General features: G+C 29.5%; 2 protein-coding genes across 7 annotated transcripts; both read right to left on the bottom strand.

The window, feature by feature from the left end:
* Nucleotides 1-256: 256 nt before the first annotated feature.
* On the bottom strand, nucleotides 257-9853 carry LOC131851998 (angiotensin-converting enzyme-like). 3 transcript variants are annotated; one of them, XM_059202563.1, is made up of 11 exons: nucleotides 9551-9853; nucleotides 7485-7895; nucleotides 7243-7404; nucleotides 6848-6953; nucleotides 6361-6693; nucleotides 5788-6034; nucleotides 5390-5523; nucleotides 4900-5134; nucleotides 2870-2968; nucleotides 2191-2313; nucleotides 257-1378 (listed from the first exon to the last, which is right to left on the bottom strand). In XM_059202563.1, exons 2-11 carry the CDS (start codon nucleotides 7863-7865, stop codon nucleotides 1006-1008), a joined length of 2193 nt encoding a protein of 730 aa, XP_059058546.1. In that variant the 5' UTR covers nucleotides 7866-7895; nucleotides 9551-9853; the 3' UTR covers nucleotides 257-1005. The 3 variants fall into 3 exon arrangements, with proteins under 3 accessions (XP_059058546.1, XP_059058545.1, XP_059058547.1); XM_059202562.1 differs by having other exon boundaries at nucleotides 9555-9853; XM_059202564.1 differs by lacking the exon at nucleotides 9551-9853 and adding an exon at nucleotides 7980-8024.
* A 1352-nt stretch (nucleotides 9854-11205) lies between these two features.
* LOC131852087 (glutathione S-transferase 1-like) lies at nucleotides 11206-16948 on the bottom strand. 4 transcript variants are annotated; one of them, XM_059202708.1, is made up of 7 exons: nucleotides 14841-16948; nucleotides 14365-14458; nucleotides 13642-13822; nucleotides 13459-13517; nucleotides 13034-13175; nucleotides 12097-12261; nucleotides 11206-11570 (listed from the first exon to the last, which is right to left on the bottom strand). In XM_059202708.1, the coding sequence occupies exons 2-7, from the start codon at nucleotides 14415-14417 to the stop codon at nucleotides 11430-11432; spliced, it is 741 nt and encodes a 246-aa protein (XP_059058691.1). In that variant the 5' UTR covers nucleotides 14418-14458; nucleotides 14841-16948; the 3' UTR covers nucleotides 11206-11429. The 4 variants fall into 4 exon arrangements, with proteins under 4 accessions (XP_059058691.1, XP_059058692.1, XP_059058695.1 ...); XM_059202709.1 differs by lacking the exon at nucleotides 14365-14458; XM_059202712.1 differs by lacking the exon at nucleotides 14365-14458 and having other exon boundaries at nucleotides 15008-16948.
* Between the last annotated feature and the right edge of the window lie 2696 nt (nucleotides 16949-19644).

The raw sequence follows: 19644 nt of genomic DNA, 5'->3' as shown, positions 1-19644 counted from the left end.
ATTGTTATATGTCTTCTATATGTCTTACTAAATTGTAATTTATGTATGATATCGCAACCAAAACATATTGTATTATTTCAATAAGTAAATTTTATTACTGAGATAATATTTGATTTCGACGTCATATGAAGTTAAAATTCTTAGTTATCGAAATGTAAGCATTGACCTTAAAAAGTTTGAGCAGAGTATGTACAATTTTTTTCAAATAAAAATTGTTATTATCCACATTTTCATTAGATATTTATAAAATATTTTAAAATGTGATATAGATACTTAAATATACATCGTAATAAGATATACTCATCGCTTTTAATTCCAAAGTTCCAAAAGTTATTTATTAGAAATGTACACCAACGATACGATATACCATCTTCTACAAAAAACAAAGAAGAACCTCCATATGTATGTACATACTTATGTTTACTTGTACATCTTTGATAGCCGGATATTAAAAAATACGACTGTATATCGACTTTTGCTCTGTGGTAAATATACATAAAGATGTTTTATTAATGCATATTTTTCACCTTTGTTGTAAATAAATAGTTGTATTGATTTTGACAAAAATATCATGTTATTTGGTTTCTTATAACAACAATTCAAAACTAAGGCTAAGGCTAAGTAGTCACGAGGTAAGTGGCTTTAAATTCAAAATTATAAAGTAGGTAAGTATTGAGTTCTGAACATTCATTTTGTCACAGTGAAACCTAATCTTTCCTTAGATTTTGTTTCAACTTTATATCAAATTATTTCAAGTCATGTGTCATTGTATCTACTTATATAAATGTAGATTTAGAAAATTTAATGTTACATATTTTAGGGGTGCATATTTCTAATTAAAAATTCACGGAATACTCTTTCACTGGGGATTCAAGTAAACAACTTCGACGGATTTAAATTCAATTCGATTCAATTGTACATTTGGTAGCAAAATATTCCATAATTTGATTCATCTATAGGTAACATTTTGATAATGATTATATTATATATATTATAGTACCAAAATCAAACTTTCTCTTCGTGAATACCATCTACTTCGTTGTGTTTGCCTTGAGGTATTTCGTTCGTTACAATATCTAAGGAACCATTTTTACTTAATCCACACACGGACAATATTCCACCACCTGCTCTATATTTTTTCAAACAGTAAAGAACTACTATTAAGAGCGTTAACAACAAAACTATAAGACCAACAATAATAGGTGCACTTTGATCCATATCCTTCGGCTCTTGAGTAAACTTTGAATTCGCTTCTTTAAGAAATAGTTCAAGGGGCGAGAAATATTCCAGTATTCCTTTTGTAGATAACTCGGTTTCACCAGTCATCGTCTTTAGCACTGTCCTCCAATCTTCACTTGCTCCCAATGCCATTCCATCACTGTAATATTTTTTATCATAATTACATATATACACTGTCAATTATTCATTGGATTTATCTTTTTTTATACTACATGTTTATTTATTATTGGTATTAGCACTGCTCAAAATCTATGATAAAATACTTAAATTTGATTACAATAATACGTAAATGCTCAATACCATCACTAATAACATTTTTATATATTGAATTATAATATACAGAATATGTAATTGAATTACAGAAATCAATCATAATCATTTATTTGATTTATTACATGATAAGCTTTTGCTATTGAATAATATTTCTTGTTACGTGTTATAACTATTTTTAGACTAGGATTTCCGCATTTGCAAATTTTTATACGCGAACTTAAATATCTTACGGAAACCTTAATCAGTACTAATAAGGAGCTCTACTGAGAATTGTAACTAAGCACATTGAAAAACTACAGTGTGAATGAAACAATTTTATTTTTCAAATGTTTAAATCTATCTATATTAGCATATTAACACCGCTTTACGACCGATGGTCGCGGGTAACACAAACATTTGTATTCATGAGTATGATTGTTTGTATCGGTCTGGGTATTTTCTATGTATAATATGTATGTATTTACGAAAAAAAAAAAAATTATCTATGTATTTGTATCAGTTATCTAGTACCCATAACACAAGCTTTAGTTAGCTTAACTTGGGTCTATATAGCGCTGTGTGAATTGTCCTGAGATTATTATTATTATTATTATTATCTATATTAGCATATTAAAGCTAGAACATGTTAACATTACTGTAACCTTAGATATAAGGACAGAATGTTTATTTATAGATTACCTGAGTAATTTTCCCGCTTCCTTTACACCGCGTATGGAACATTCGTGCAATGGTCCTGTATGATTAGCTTGCTTGCAAAGTGACGACATAATTTGAAATTCCAATACATGAGAGATCAAGTAACTGTACAAAAGAATATTAAATATTATTTCGTTGATATTATAAACACATATACACCTATGTATACTGATCCTTTCCTTCTACTAATCTGTCTAATTTTAAAGTAGATACTATAATAAGCATATGCATTATACTCAATATACTCGTAATCGCTACTATAAACCACGAATAATTTATAAAAGTGAAGACAGTTTACTTGAAGGAAAGTTGAATCCTTTGGAAATTTAAATTAAAAATTAATCTTTGCATTTACAAGTTGCATTTGAAACCTTTTTTACTTTAAACGGCAGATGAAACTGCGAGGCGTCACTTAGTAAATTTATAATGTAGATTGATTTTACTTATCATAATCTTATAAAACTCAACACTAGGTAAATGTATTTTATTTTTACTTCATATTGAGTTTTTTATATTATTTAATCGATTTCACTTGAGACTTTAGATTTGTTTTGCAAAGAATGTAATATATTTTTTTTATTATAATTTTATTATTTCTGCAATTAATATATTGTAACGATTGATTGATATGTATTTAAGGAGTCACAAGAAAAATACTTACGTAATATACTGAACATGAGATACTACATGGTATTTAGCTGCTGGATCTAAATCACTTTCATTTCTAGGAACGGGAGATGATACGCCAGTTTCGTTGATTCTGAATAATAATATTTCTTATATGTTAACCTAAAGATTTTTTAATGTAACTGGAATGGTAAATAATTCAAGGACCCTACTGGTGGGAATTGGCAATTATTACGTATATACCTAAATTAACGCACCGAGTACATAAGTAAAGCTATTGGTATTCTTTGGTATTCCACTCCGAAGAACCTCTGACATCTGGCCTATGTATCCACTAATTTCACGCATTTACTATTTACCTAAAAGCAAGCCGCTTACCGTTAAAATAAGACAAGTAAAAGTGAGATAACCCCGCTAATAACTTGTATAAAACCTACCTCGGTAATAAAGAAGGTATCAAAGAATTGTAAGTTTCCTTTTGCAATCCAGAATTTTATTAGCGCAACGTGGTTATATCGGAATATTCATGGTAGGTAAGAATAATTGTCCTTGTCACACGGTCGGAAGTTTTATATTATGTACATATATGATACACAGGTGGTTTCAATCAATTTAAATATTTACTAAGTAAGAAGAAATTGAGGAATTATACGTTTAAAACTTTTCATAAAATCTTTATTGTATTTTTTCTAACACCATATATTTAATAACCTACGAATTAAACATAATTGGATTAATAAAATTGTTTGTTTATGCCATAATCGTAGACATATTAATATAATATTATAATTTTAGGGAACTGTCCAAAAAAATCAACATTAAGTATGTCGGTATGGTCGTTAGTGCTGTATAAATACGAATTATTTTGTAGATAAAGTGTTTTAATTTGTCTAAGAAATATAAAAATCTTTATCTAATTCCAAACCCCCTATAATTTAATTATTGTAGAATTTGTAATAATTTTATGCAGTAACAAATTAGAAAATAGTTTCATTTATTGTAATACTAATATTATACCGGAAGATAAGATGCAGTCAAGGTGAGTTAAGTTTACTTCTATATACTCAATTATTATCATAGCTTTAATCAATTTGCATGAAATTGTAGGTCAAGGCACAACTGTGGAAGATCAAGGAGAAACAAATGATAAGTAAAGGACAAGATGACAAGATCAACCGACAGATTATTTCAGATACATTATAAAAAATACAATGACACTACAAAAAATTAAAAAAACAGAACCGTAATGAACTTTAAAACAACAATAGGGAAAATTATAGTTACGCACAAGTATTTCATGCACAAATTTATCTGAACATGTAATAATAATAATTTCAAGTCAATTCACACAGCGCCATTTAGAACCAAGTTAAGCTAACAAAAGCATATGTATGTATATTATATAACTGCTAAATAACTTAAATTTTTTTCGTAATTACATAGACAACACTCAGACTGATACAAACAATGATACTCATGGATACAAATGTTTGTGCCGTGCGAGAAATCGAACCCGCGACCAACGGAAGTACAGCGGTGTGCTAAACCGCTCGTCACCAAAAGACCACTCGTCAAAAAAAGGTATAATTTCACTTACTTACTTTTGTTCTCATACAGTGTACTTGTTTAGAGGTTGAAGCATGATAGTAAAATAAAGATACCACGAATACGGAAATATGGAGTGGACCTCTACTAGATACGGGAAGAAGTTCAACATATACAGTATATGTTGAACTTCTTTTTTTTAATTAAATACCTATTTCTTTTGGAAGTCATATTGAAATTATAGGATACCTATAATTTGTCTGTCTGTTTCGAATATAAAAATATTGCATCAAGGTTTATTATCGAAATCTTCCGAAATGACTAGACTTAATTTTTTGGTTTGAAAATAGATCATTGGTTATTTTTTACCTTAGGTGTGATGACAACGTTCGTCGGCTAGTATTAGAAACAATTTAGAGCAATAATTTCAATAAATTTAAAATCATATTCATTTATAAGACTCAGTAGGTATATGTCTAATTAGATATTAAATTCTTATCATATAAATTTATTTACTACCTCAGGTCCCACCAATGTTGATTCCAGTTCTCCAAAGAATTATTGCCGAACACATCCCAACGCCATTTGTCCAATACATAAGCGTATGCCATCAATGGAAACTTCTCTAAAGCAAGCCAAAGTAGATGATTCACGGTAACTTCTGGTCCAGTCTCATTGACTAAACCCATTTTTTTTAGATTTTCAGGTGCACTCAATTGTACAGCGACAATATCTGATACTGCATCATGAAACGCTGTAAAAAAATTAAACTGTTGATTAAGGCTCACCTAACACATTATTAATTTTCATACCTTTATATATTAATTTTCATACAATGCAGTCAATTTCAAATTTTAGCAAAACAAACTTCTTATCTGTTAACTAATTCTCTACTTAAGTTGTTTTTATTCATCTTTTATAACATCAAAGGATCCAATCTATAGCTATAACTTCGTAACTTTTATTAAAATTTCTTCAATAATTGAATACAATAATAAAAAACTCAGACCTGGATTAGGTCCATCTCTATATAGCGGAGGTAAACGCCTATAATGCTTGAAATATTGAACATGACCTAAAAGTCTAGCTGCTCGCGATAAACCAACCACTACATCAGTAACCTTCTCTCCGCACCATTTTATCCTGAAATAATAAAATGTATGAAATGAACATTTTTGTGATATATTTCGGTCATTTTTGTAGTTCAAATTAATTATGAGCAAAAATATAGTGAGCATTAGGTAAATAAATTTATAAAATTACCCAATACAAATATTTAAAGAGATAAAGTATTAGAAAATAAATATACCTACATATACAACTAATATAATTATTATTTAATGATAATAGCAAAAGAAAATCTCTATTTTGATAATGTAAATGTGAATAAAATAAAATATGTTGTACTTATAGTTAACTCCGTCACACATATCGTGACTTGAAGGCAAACAGTTCGCAGTGGTCATTGTGTCTCTAATGTTTTTATAGGAGTCATTAGCACTTTCGAATCCCAAAGATTGATGAAACTTGTCAACTGTATCAAATAGATCTTTAGAATGCATATTCACATTTGTCAATAATTTAGGTACCATATGATTTGGATATGCAGCAACTTTCGGGTATATAGCTTGCCACTCTTGGGCCCACAAGTTACCTGAAAGTATAGTAAATTATAGACTTGACATGATTGCATAACAGTATACTCGATAGTACAGCACTATAAAATATATATCTATTATAAAAGTTTTTTTTTTAATTATACTTATTTCTTTATTATATCTCTACTTTTTACAAACAGTTAGTTTACGAATAACGGTCATTGAAATTATTCTTTATATTAATTTGAATACATCGCAGTACTCCTATTCAGGGATTAGAAAAATGTATGGAATTGTAAAAGATAAACCAAAAAACTAGGGGCATGATATTATCACTATATTTTATACACATAATTTATATTTATAACTGTGTGTAACTTACCTAATATATGAGCTGGAATAGTGCTGTCGTTTTGCATATCTTTTGTGTAATACTGTTGTAATTTAGCTCTAACATAATTGTGTAGTTGATCGTAAAAAGGTTTAATTTCATGCCATATTCTATCAACTGTCTGCACAAAATTGTCATCTTCAAAAGCATATCTCCACATGTCCCCAGCATCAGTGAAGTTTTCTAATTCAGCTACTCTGTTCATTCTTGTTACATAATCTTTGAACACTGGTCTGATTTTCTTTCCAGTTGTATCACGATATGCTTTCCAATAATACGATAGCTCTTTTGTGTCATTACTAGTTTTGAAAATTGATATAACATCTAGAAAATTGTATTATACAAATTTAAACATAAATATTCACCGTATCTTTTCAAAGATTAATAAATTATAAACTTACATTAATTATTTACTATAAACTAGTAACATTTATATTTTAATATTACCTGCGGTTTATTAAATTGTTCAATAACTCACCACTCATAGTTTTGACAGATTCATCTGTGTTACATGTTGTGGCGTTATATGCACACACTGTCACTCGACTCCAGATACGCTGCATCATATCAATTTCTTCACGTTGCTAAAATTAATAAAAAAATATAAATAACATATACATGCTAAATAGCCATTTTAACTTAAATACAACTTCAGATTCTTTTAACGCCTAGAGAGGCCTGTCAGAGGATAATAGGTACTTGTAAGTCATTCATTTCGTATTCTATTTAAAAAACTTAGAAGTAGTTACGTATCCTTAAAAATTTTATTACAGGATATTGAACACCTAATAAGTGATTAGCAAATTAGTCCACCTAACTTGTAATATTATAAATACTAGTTTATACTTTTACATCAAATATGATCTTACGTACCTTACTTTGAGGCATTTGAACATTAGTACCTCTTTCTTTTATAATTCTTAATTTTCTTTTTAATTTTGAATCATTTGTGAGTTGTATTTTATCTAAATATTTTTTCTTTATAATATTCCAGTACTGTTTCTTAATTTCATCTTCTTCTGCAGCAATACGAACCTGAAGTACAAATAGATATTAAATTACTTTCTACCAAAATTATAAAGTAATAACAATGTATGAATTGAATCCATGTTTACCATTCTATTCTTTTTAATTTCATTATTGATATCAGTAACATATGCCCATAATGATTCTTGAGATGTTTTACATACATCTAAACTTAATTTATCCATTTTTTCCATAAATGTTTCCAATGTAATATTTTCTTTATCCAATGCGTCTAGTTGTTGTTTAAAAGTATCAACAAAATCAGTATTCTTTGTTATTACTGAATTTGGATCCAAAACAGTTCTCATTGCGTCATCTAAGAACTTTTTATCTTTTTCTTCGATATCTGTCTCAATTTCATGGCCACTTTCATCAGACTGTTCTAGAGTTTTGTTTCCCTTTTGCAAGCTTCTATCATCTACAGACATATCTGAGGTAGGATTCGTTGGAAACTGAACACATGTGGCCATTGTAACTAATGGTATAATACATAATAAGTTCTGTAACAATGAACTTGATATACATATTTGAAACAACTCCTTGATTAATGCAAATTACTAGTGCTTTAAATTATAATTCAGTACCTTTGTAGTTGTTTAATGACAGGATAATGTATAATAATACACTATTATAATCCCGATAAGACGAGTGATAACTATAAGGACAATGAAGCAAACGTAACGCCTGTCGTCACGTGAAAACAATTGAAAACTATTCCGACGGTTGCTAAATAATGATCGTATCCTTTACCTTGCCCCATGCATCTAATTTTGTGTCGTGTATAGTCCAATATAACATAATATTTTTACGATTAGGTCATATCTTTTTTTTTCGATACTTACACATTAATATGTAAATAGTAATTTTAACTAGACACACTCAGTGATATACATTACTAATTGAAACTTTTTCACTGAACTATGTGATTTTTCCAGGGTACCCCATATAATACGGGTATAATTAAAAATTAAAAAAGATTATATTCGAATTTAGTACTTCTTTTTGGCAATCGACATTTGCCTTTTTATTATTAATTACGTTTTCACCGAAATCTGCAAATTGCTTTTCTTATAACTAACTAGCTGTTACTCTCAATTTCATCTGCTTTTTTTAATAATAGATAAATCTATGTCATTCCTAAATATCAGTAAAATCTACCTTCAAATCGGATTTCATATATATCTAGTATTTATATGTAAGTATATTGTATCCACGTGAATTTTGTTCACGTTTTACTGTTACAATTTACAAATCATGGTTGGTATTGATATGTACGCACAACTGAAATCTGAGTAGAACAAATTTTATTGCGATCAACAACGTTATCAGCAATTCTGTGAATTTATTTAGATTTTCGCAAAATGAATTTCCTATTAATTACACATACACATAGTCGTTTTATCATAAATATAAATATAATAAAGTTGTATCCTGATTTTAAGAGTGAAATTTAATGTCAAAGAAATTATTGGGTGTCGCCGTACCGCATCACATTTCTCAAGAAAAGAATAACAGACATGTATATGTAGGTAACAAAGTGTATGTTATGATTCCGTGCACATATATTTGACGATTGTCACTTTCTTTACGTGGTCCATCAATGTCACTGTTTGCCAATATTTGTAATCAGTTGTATAAACAAATTCATACAAAAAAGTGACTATTGTATTCAACAGCAAATAAAGGTATCAGTATGTTTATTTATGTAAAGTAACTCATTAGATATGGATTTAACTTTTAGGTTGATCATATTCTTACTTTCAATCACGACGATCTAAATGCATATTTTAAATTTATAAATTAATTAAAAGAAGTTATAGACAACATAGTAAAAATTTGAATGGTCTAATCTTAATAACAGCTGTAACATATTAGACAAGTTAAGCATACTCATGGTTCAATTCTTGTCTACCAGATAAATTGATTAAATAGGTGGTCCCAGTGAGTATTTACATATCTCTCATACATGTTTAAGTATATTTAATAGTCTAAAGTAAATCGTTAAATTTAAAATAAAATGTTAGCACCCACATCAAGAAACTAATTTCATATCAATATTTTTGTACCAATTCGTTGTATTTGTCAAGCCTTGCAAGTAATTACAATTCAAATAAACTTATTAAAATAAAATTCATTAGCTAAAAGTTTAGAATACCTACAAATGGCTTCATCGTGTTTCAAGGTAGGTAGTCCATATAAAAACAACAAACAAATGAACACAGTTCTAGCACATCACCCACTACATCTTCAATTAATCACATACAAAGTAGTATAACGATACTGTTTCACCAAAACCTGCCCACCGACAATGTTCCTTCAAGTTCCAATACTCGTTGCGTTGTTTGCGAATTCTACGTACTGTTTGATCGTTTTGTGATAGATTTTTCGAATAACAAATGAACGGTTTGTTTTCAAAACGTACAACGGTCTGCGCGACCCGCCTGCGTGCGCGGGCGCATTGTTGTGTCACAACGAAATGCCTCACTCAATTCAATAGCAGTTATGTTCTCGTGCGACCGGATATTCAACTGACACCTTATTATCATCCTGTATCAGTCTTTGATTAACCTAATTTTGGATGATGTAGTTTAAAATCATTATATGGGTAGTAGGTAACTTTTATATACTCAGGTGCTGTAATAATTCCCCATCACGAGTGGTGTCCCACATGGTAGGAAGAGAATGCAGTCAGGACAAAAAAATTAAACACGCTGCGGTCGACATGATATGGATCTATTGTAATGTATGAAACCACACATGTAATATGGGAATCTTTATTAATACTGTACCTATTTTAGAAATAAATTTCTGACGTGGGCATTTAGTAACTTTATATATTGTAATGTATATATGAACTTAGTGTAAATAGATATGTGAACTTCTTTAAAACCTACATTATAAAGTTAGTGGCATGAAACTAGTTTCATTATAAGTTTCACTGGTAAAATACTGGTTGTTGCCCAATACTGGGATAATAAAGGGTTGTTATGTTAGTAGTTATACCTACTAATAATTTGCAATATTAAGAAACAGTAACAATATCTGTACTTACCAAATTTAAAAATAGGTGAAGTATTACAATACTATACTATACATATGTATAGTCGGTATATATATACGTATACTGTCTGATCTCAGTAGGGAGTTATATCATTTTCAAAAGTATTCGAATTGATGGTTCATCCTCTTCTTCTTTAGTGCCAATGGTAAACTAAATACTATATATTTACACGGAAACGTAACGAGATTTATGAAACAGTCTTTCCTTTTGTTCAAATTTTCCTTCATCCAGTACGATGGACTCGAAGGGCACAACAAGAGATGGGACCTAGTTTGTGACGGAGCTCCGATATATCCTCTATAACAGTATTTTTATAATGTATTATTTTTTCATATTAAATGGCAATCTTAATTCACATCACGTTTCTGCTTAATTGAATAATATAATGATGAGTCGAGTCTGCTTAAGAATCCGTCTTAGTAACTTGAATACGTCATATTAGTACTAGATGACACGTTCATATTGTGATTATACGTAATTCAATATAAATATAACGCACTACGTTAGGTTATTAAATATTATAAATAGCAATCTTTATGATGACTGTTTATCAGATTTCATTTCAATTCGTCCAAATTTTATGCGTAATTAAGTAATAAGTATCTTACAAGGTATCATTGTAGGAGATGTAAATGTATAATACTAATTATTTTCTTTTAAACATTTTATTGCAATAATAATGACTATAATATATAATTACACTAATATATATTATATAAATTTTATAAGTATAAATGAATTGTGTACAGACAACCGTGTAAAAGAATTGTGGAAAAGAATTATAATTCATATAAGTTTCAACAATGTAGCTACTAAAACAAATTCATACATTAGACCATACTAAGTATGTATATGAATGATCAAAGAACAAAAATATTGTTGTGTTTAAAATATAATTATATATAATTTGCTCATATTTGTGTTTATATCCTGGACCAGTTGCTTCATATCGTTCAGTACATCTGCAAAATTCTTATTGCTTTTTCAAGAACGAACTGAGAATCTCGCCTCCTGCTCGGTCAATTTCATTATACCCATATGGCTCCAATGTCTTCTTTGTTCTGGCAAACCAGTTAACTACATTTTCGTATGCACTCAAATCATGCCCAAATGCCTGAAAAGTGTTTCATGTAAAAATTTAATCAATATCACAATTTTATTAATTGTAATATTAAGTTTGATGAAAGAATGGCAAACAAACAGGTCTTGGTCCAAATAAATGTCTACACGGGACTTTTACACATATAATAATAATAATAATAACATTAGACAATCATACTCAAAGCAAATAAATAAATAAACACTATCTAGTCCCAAAGTAAGCAGAGCTTGAGTTATGAGTCTAGACAACTGATATTAATATGGGGTTGTAGGTATATTTTTTATAAATACATATATAATATACCTAGAAAACACGTTGAAACAAACTGATGGCCCATCTGATAATACATGCATTGCCATTCTCCTATGAGTACGGAGTACTAAGATGGCGTGACCATACTCTGTAGTTTTACTACCTTATTGACGAACCCTTCATGCGAAACACATCTTACAATCATTTTACACATATTGCAAGTAATTGGCTTAAAAATACTTAATAAAACATTCAACAGTACAGATATATTTGTATAATTACTTACTTCTAAATTTGTTATGGTTACGATAATAGAGATATCCGCTATAGTAAGGTCTTCACCAGCAACATAAGCATGTCCCTCTAACATTGTATTTAGCCATCCAAGTGCCTCATTTAATTTATCAACATGTTCTGGATCCATTTCGGCTCCTCGAAACAGAATTGGTATCTGTATGTCACAGATAAGACATGGGCGTTGAAATTATAAAGAGTTAAATTTATAAAAATATATATATAAATTCCATTAAGTTAATAATAGCAGAAATAGGCTCGGCAACACGCACGTGACACCCCTGGTGTTTCAGGCGCTCATAGGCTACGGTAATCCATTTCCCATCGGATTGGCTGTATTCTTATTTGCCACTATCACAATATAAAAAAAAAAATACATTTTCTAAGTGTTGACGTCCGACCGCTACAAACTCTGATGTTTTAATTATTTTTAAATTTATATTTTTAGAACTGCTTATACCTATGTCATGTACTTTGATATTTCACTTATTGTCTTATTAATTTTACAAGTTCGTAGTTGCACTGCAGTATATATTATACTATCCAAATGTATAACTACATGTTCACCGGCCCTTTACATTTAGGTTTCCAAAAGGATTAACTATTAAGAAATATGGATTTGCAAGTTGTTTTACAATTGCAACCTAATATTTCCATTTATAATTTTAATGTATAAAGTTTAATTCAATATCAATTAGACTTAAATACCCATTAAAAAAATATCATGTTTCACTGTAATTGTTGTAGTGTCCAGTTTTATTTTTTATTTAATTGTACAAAATCATTTAATTGTCATAATCCCAAGCTAATTGCATTTTAAATAAAATAATGTACATACTGTACATATAGTTCGATTGTTATGACCGTATGAGAGATACATATATGTACATACTACATCATTTATTTACTATATAATAGGTATTACTTACATAAAGGTTTGCGTATCTTAAAAACAGTGTACCAATATCAAAGTTAAGTCTCTGATCGACAATAGCCCGTAGCCGAGGATTTTTTGGGTAGAGAGAGTCATCCCGGCCGTATGCGTTAGCCAAATATGCCATTATTGCACGACTGTAAGAAAAGTTGGAAAGAAAACTTTTGTCACTGATAAGTGATATAATATAATAAATTTAGGTAAATTTATTAGAAATCATATTGTCCTGTATAAATGTCTTGGAAAACCATAATCTAATGAGAAACTTGTATTAAGTTTATGTTCAGAAAGTACCTACCTACTGTTTTACAAACATTTTTAACAAATATTTTCTGAATTACTTTTGTTTGTATAATGTCTGTCCAGATAAACCGACAAGAGATTTGATTGAGTATAAAATATAAAAAAAAAACCACTCACCTCTCCCAAAGTATGAATCCATTATCATCCATAGTTGGTACTGTGTGTTGGGGATTCATCTGTAATAAAACAAACATAAAACACTAAAAATCCGAAATAGAGAAGAATAATATAAAAATAACACATTGAGGCGTAAAATTTTGTCTTATCTATATTGTCAAAAATTTCTGTAACAACTCCTACCTTCATATATTCCGGTGTCATATGCTGACCTTCCATAACATTGGTAAGCACCAAATCTAAATCCAAGCCGAGGACCTTCGCTGTCATCATCACAGCTCGGCATGGTGGTGACGGTGGGACATAATACAGCTTGATAGCTTGAACGGGCATTTTGTTACTTTTAGATCGGGCAGCCGCGTTGCTGGAAACAAAATAAATATTGTTATTTAATAAAAATAGTTTTAATAGAATTCATACACGTAATAAATATCATTTAACATTTACTTGGTACCAAGTAAATGTTAAACGATATTAAGTCTTATCTAAACATAATACGTATACTTCCGTTGAATTTTACAAGAGGCTGTGTACTGGTTTATTAAAGAATAAAATCAAGTAGATGCATAAATTAGTTAATATAATATATAGGTATAATATAATAAATAGGTAAACAATCTTTTGTTTAATTACTAATATATTTTATTTTAAAATAGTTCCCTGTACCAAAAAAGAGTCATGCAATAAAAAAATAATCATACAAAAAAGAACTAATACAGATGCTTTTTAATACCATGTAATAGTATCTTGAGGACTAGAAATCAGTAATTGTACTGTAGAAACAAAGAAGATATCATTTAATAATTTTATCATAAAATTGTCGCTATTAGGTAATGTATAAACCTCCACCACCATAATACTGTTGTATTCCCATCACCAATCGGCAATTAATATATTTATACTTACCCTATGCTATTTGTCACAAAAATCACGCAAATAATATGCATATAACTTGCCATTTTGAACTGTATATATTGAAATAGTTATTTATTTTCTGAAACTATAAATTAATAATGACTTAAAATAACCTGATTTAGAGAAATTGTAATATTTCCTATTCATTACTGTAACTAATTTCTAACAGTTAATGTTTAAAGTACCTATTAAATATAAACTGATATTCAGTGCTCTACTAATAATTCTCAATGTCGTATACAGATTAATCTCGATTTTATATACATTATCTAACTTATATTACATTAATATTTCACATGTACAGTACCTACATCTAATAATAAATAAATTTAGCAAAATTCATATTAATCGAACCACTCTATTTATAACCAGATTGTATTGATCTTGATAATTTTTTTTTTTTTATATATAGAAAAATTGTACTTAATATAAATAACTAAAGGACTATTTTAATATTTCAAACTCACTTTGCGGACTGAATTTTTTCTATAACAGTTTTGTCCATACATTGACCCAGTTTGAATAAAATTCTATGACCACTCAAATAAAAAAATATGAATAATTTAGAATTATAAAATATCTGAATATTTCACAAAGACATTAACAGTTTTAAATGAAATTCTGATTTATTTACATTTAAAAGTCGAAAGAAACCGCACGACCAAGGTGAAACTAGACGTAATTTACAGAAGAAATACAAGATGGCTTGCAGAGTCAACTCTATTCTCGGCGACAACTGATTTATAACAACAGAAATATGATTGCCCTCAGTTTTGTTATGTCTATAGTAGCCATAGTAACGCTGGGCGGGACCACTATGGCTAGAAGTCTAATGATAATGCAAACCTGTGTAATCATATTATATAATTTCAGTCACCTGTGCTTTATTGTGAATGCAATTATGTACGCAATACAATGACTTTGTTCTGGAAAATTTCTATGAGATGCAATGCAATGTGTACCATACGAGTACACTTTGTAAAAACTTATCTGTATAACTTTTGTATGCCTATTTCAGCTGCCAAGAAGTTTACTTCTGACCTGTATTTCAGTTAAAGGGAGAGATAATACAGTAAAATTATAGAATAAAAGGCATAAAATTGTAGTTCTCCGAAATAGCCTCACATGTTTGATATAATGTGCGTCATATGACGATGTTATGTCGTAGTGCTGTTCATCTATATGGGCCACACTTACCACATACCATCAAATGGTCCGTCAGCTTGTTTACCATTCCAATTACATAAAAAAAAAATAGTACACCAAAATGACTATTCCATTATAGACTACCTGACATGTATATTACTATACTTACATATGTATATTTAAATATTAGGTTGTCCATTGGAACTTTTATTAGCACTCAAACAACTGTACTTGAAGTTGATTTGTACTCATAGGTGCAGTTACTATATAATATTATTGAATTTGTTAATTTTAATGAACTACTACTATTATTAATACTACTAACTACTATTTTAATATCCTATAGATTAATCGTACCAAAGAGAATCTGTTGAAATTCTATTATGCATCTCATTATTACATTAGTAGCCCTAATTGGTAATTACCTCACGTTTAAAATCACATTATCTCGTGTATCATGCATTTACAAGTAGCAAGAGAAGTTAGAACTCATAGTACATTATGAGATATTAGTATAATGAGCCATAATTCAAAATGACCTCATGTTTACAATCATATGCGTACTAGATACTTTGTAATTAGAGGCTGTAGAGCATTGAGTGTCACATGCTGTATAATTTTACTCAAGTTGCAATTTAACATTGTGTTGCACTTACCCCTTCACCTAGGTACTTCATAATAAGGACATTTGACGGTTTAATTTATATCACAATTAATTTCTAAGTAAAGAGCAATTATAACTCATTTCACAAAGTTCTTTTTTGGGTATATTTACATTTCTGACTGTAGCGTGACCATCTATGAATTAATTGAATTAGAAAACCTGTATCTTCCATTCGAAATAAAATTAAAACCTCATAAACAATAAACTTTATTATTTACTACGATATTTCTTATTTTACACTTCATATCTGTGATATATTCTATAATTAAATGTACTTTAAACAATAGGAATTCATATTTTATACTGGAATTCTTGATGATCACCAAGTCAATAGTCCACGTTTAAATTAAATTAATCCAAAGCTTCCACAGTCGACGCGTTGCTTGCATAACTTGTATTATCAATCCCACTTTTTGATCCTTGATTTCCTCGATTTGCATCTTGGCCTGTTGTGTCTAAACCTTCAGTTTTAATTTTTTTAATCCGCTCAACATTTTCCCTGCTCTCCACTGTTTCACATGTGATTTTAACTTTCTTACTTTTTGTATTACCCATTTTGCAAATCAGATCTAACAGGTCTCATTCGCCACTAATCGTCCAATATATCCACTTTAATAATGTTAATCAAATAGATTAGATCTCTGTAATTAATATTCCAATATTATATGATATAGCGTGATTCGTTCAGCTTGCTCTTGATAACACTGACGGCCAGACATATAAAAGTGAAACAACTGTTGCAAGATATCGGGTGCAAACATTGTTAATGTAGTCACCTGTATGATAAGGCGACAATGACACATGCTCTTTATGAATGTACATTGACCGCATATCTATATTTATGTCCTGTCTTACATATTAAATTATAAAACTTCTACGTAGTTTAAAAATATTTCATGTAAATGCTAAACAATAGAACCTAAACAAAGAATATGAGTATTAACAATTTGTTTTTTATCAGGCATGTACTTACTATTGTTTTTGTGTAAAATGGTTTATAGACAACTTTAAACTCAGGGGCATTGTCGTAGCAGCATTTTACACTTTTAGAACCGACTATCGTCTGCATACTATCAGCCTTTTTGGGAATTCTTTTGTTGTGATTAAGCCGTCACCTCCATTTTACAGGGAAGTATAGGTATAAAAAGATACGAGGGCAGCGGGACAGCACTGAATATGATATTGGTATAAACTGGCTTGAGGAAGCCTAGGTTGCGTATCCGACTGCCCATACCTAGGACTGGACAGGTCACTAGAGTAGGACACAAGTATACGTCACATACAAGTATACGGACACATGTACCCATTATTTTACCTAAATAATAAGGTAATTTTATCTAATATTCTCTTCCTACAAAGGATTATCTATAATACATAACTACGTCATGTATTGTCTCGGAACTTTGATCCTATCGTTTTGGTTTACTTAATGACGTTTAACATTCTTGACTCATCAAGCATTATGTCTCACTTTTAGAATATTTGTTAACGAGATATAGGCTCAAACTACAAATTAAGAATTTATATGAACCTGATAATTTTAACCCTTATTAGACTGAATCAACCTATTAGTATAGATGTTATACTCGTATTATATACATTTACCTACGTGGTCGACTGATATGTGTCGACCTAATAACCTATATCAGTAAAGTGTAGTTCACGTTGGTTTAGTCTGTCGTAGTTCTATTATAGATTCTGACCGACATAAGAGAACATACATATGAAATAATTGCAAATACGGCTACCTTAAACAAATTGAGGCGACCTCTGTAGTCTAACGTTCAAATTTATATATATATACTAATATACTGCTTCGTCACACTGATGGTCAAAGTTCAGCACAAAGCATACATTTCAGTTCGTATGAACTGAAATATATGCTTTATGATATTATTTAAGTATTTAGAACAAGAACGTTCTTACGTATATATCTTATACAACTCTCAAATATGTCCTTCCTTCAGTCAGTCGGTCCTTTATTATGGTATTTGTTAAACCTAATGAGAATTACTGGCAATTTTATTTATTCTTTTATCCATATTTAAAATATGATGTTCTTTATATACATTTTGTTTTATACACTTCTGTCACTGTGCTCTGCTATAATCTCTCTTGTTTTTATTTATTGTTAGTCAACCTGGTATTTTTGTTGGATACGCTACAGAAAACAAAGTCATGTGGATCCGCTAAATTCTAGAATAATCATAATTTTTAGGGAAGTCTTTTCTTCTTTGTCGAAGATAAATTTTACTAACATCCTGACAATGATAAAGTTTCATCCTCATCTCAACAGTCAGATATGCTTGTCCCTACTTTCAATCCGGTTCAGCATATTCAGCATACAATAGAACATGAAAGTCCAGTCTGTGAACAACCTCATACATAACCTGAACTTTTTACATCTGCACAGCCTACAGTCCTTGAAGAATCTAAAACTCTAGAAAAATTAATAATTACTAAATATTTGTTCATATATGTTAAAATAAATTAAAAATAGGTACGTGGAGCACAATGGATGATGGTGCCGATAGCTACTCAGCTAAGTACCTACACACCTAATTAACATTGGTAATCAATTTAATATTATTCTGTTGAAATAATGTAATTTAATGATTAAGTTAAACAATATATAAATGTCTTTACTTAATGCTGATCGATATTAATCATTTTCTCTAATATCCAGCCATAAGTACTTTTATAGGAATTAATTTTGCGTGTCCTAATGAGTTTATGTTATAATCTTAGTATTTATAGATCTATTTTTGCTACAAAGCATCATTTAATAACTTTTATCTGTGGTGTAAGGATACTTAGTTTAAGAATACAGTTAAGGTAAGTTTTTCTACTACAGTATTATTGTGACAAAGACTTATTACTGTCTATGTAACATTACATTTGTAGTCATAATAACTGAAGTGTTTTATTTGATTAATGAATATTAGTGCTAAATTTGTTTTTTTAGTACAAATTATTGTGTTCAACCCGTGTATTAGCTTCACATAATTCAACACGATTGGAATCCGTAATACTCATATATTCGGATATCCGGATATGTAGGATTGAACTGTTAAAATGTTACAGGTGCACCTATCGTACCATACAAAGATATAAATAGATAATATTAAAATATAAAAATATCAAATTTATATCGTATGAATCGAATTTAATTATTTATTGGTTTTTAATTCACAGATGATCTCAAAATATGTAACAGTCACTTTGCTCGCTGTATTAGCCGTCGCTAATGCTGGAACGATCCATAATAATAATAAGGTAAGCTAGATAATACAAAACTGTATAACAACTAAAAATCAAACACTTATGATTCTATAGAACTACATAATTATCAATCTTATGATACAAATAAAATTAAAAGTAGATCCAGGTTTAAAAGTGTAACGTATCATTATCAAAATCTGCGTGTGTAATGTATTATTTTTTGGGTATATCTATAATTT

Source organism: Achroia grisella, unplaced genomic scaffold (assembly GCF_030625045.1).
Source record: "Achroia grisella isolate CSIRO2021 unplaced genomic scaffold, CSIRO_AGI_Agris_v1 utg821, whole genome shotgun sequence".
Taxonomy (NCBI): Eukaryota; Metazoa; Arthropoda; class Insecta; order Lepidoptera; family Pyralidae; genus Achroia; species Achroia grisella.
The sequence above is the reverse complement of the archived record's forward strand: the minus strand, read 5'-3'. Positions and strand labels throughout refer to the sequence as shown.

What these genes read in the sequence shown, in the direction of transcription:
- LOC131852087 (XM_059202708.1), bottom strand. Translation starts at nt 14,417, where the DNA reads ATGGCAAGTTATATGCATATTATTTGCGTGATTTTTGTGACAAATAGC. An exon ending in TTTGTGACAAATAGCATAGG is followed by an intron (nt 13,823 to 14,364) that starts GTAAGTATAAAT and finishes TTTTGTTTCCAG; the next exon opens with CAACGCGGCTGCCCGATCTA. An exon ending in TAAGATACGCAAACCTTTAT is followed by an intron (nt 12,262 to 13,033) that starts GTAAGTAATACC and finishes TGTGACATACAG; the next exon opens with ATACCAATTCTGTTTCGAGG.
- LOC131851998 (XM_059202562.1), bottom strand. An exon ending in ATCTGTCAAAACTATGAGTG is followed by an intron (nt 6,694 to 6,847) that starts GTGAGTTATTGA and finishes ACAATTTTCTAG; the next exon opens with ATGTTATATCAATTTTCAAA. An exon ending in TGTGACGGAGTTAACTATAA is followed by an intron (nt 5,524 to 5,787) that starts GTACAACATATT and finishes TTATTATTTCAG; the next exon opens with GATAAAATGGTGCGGAGAGA.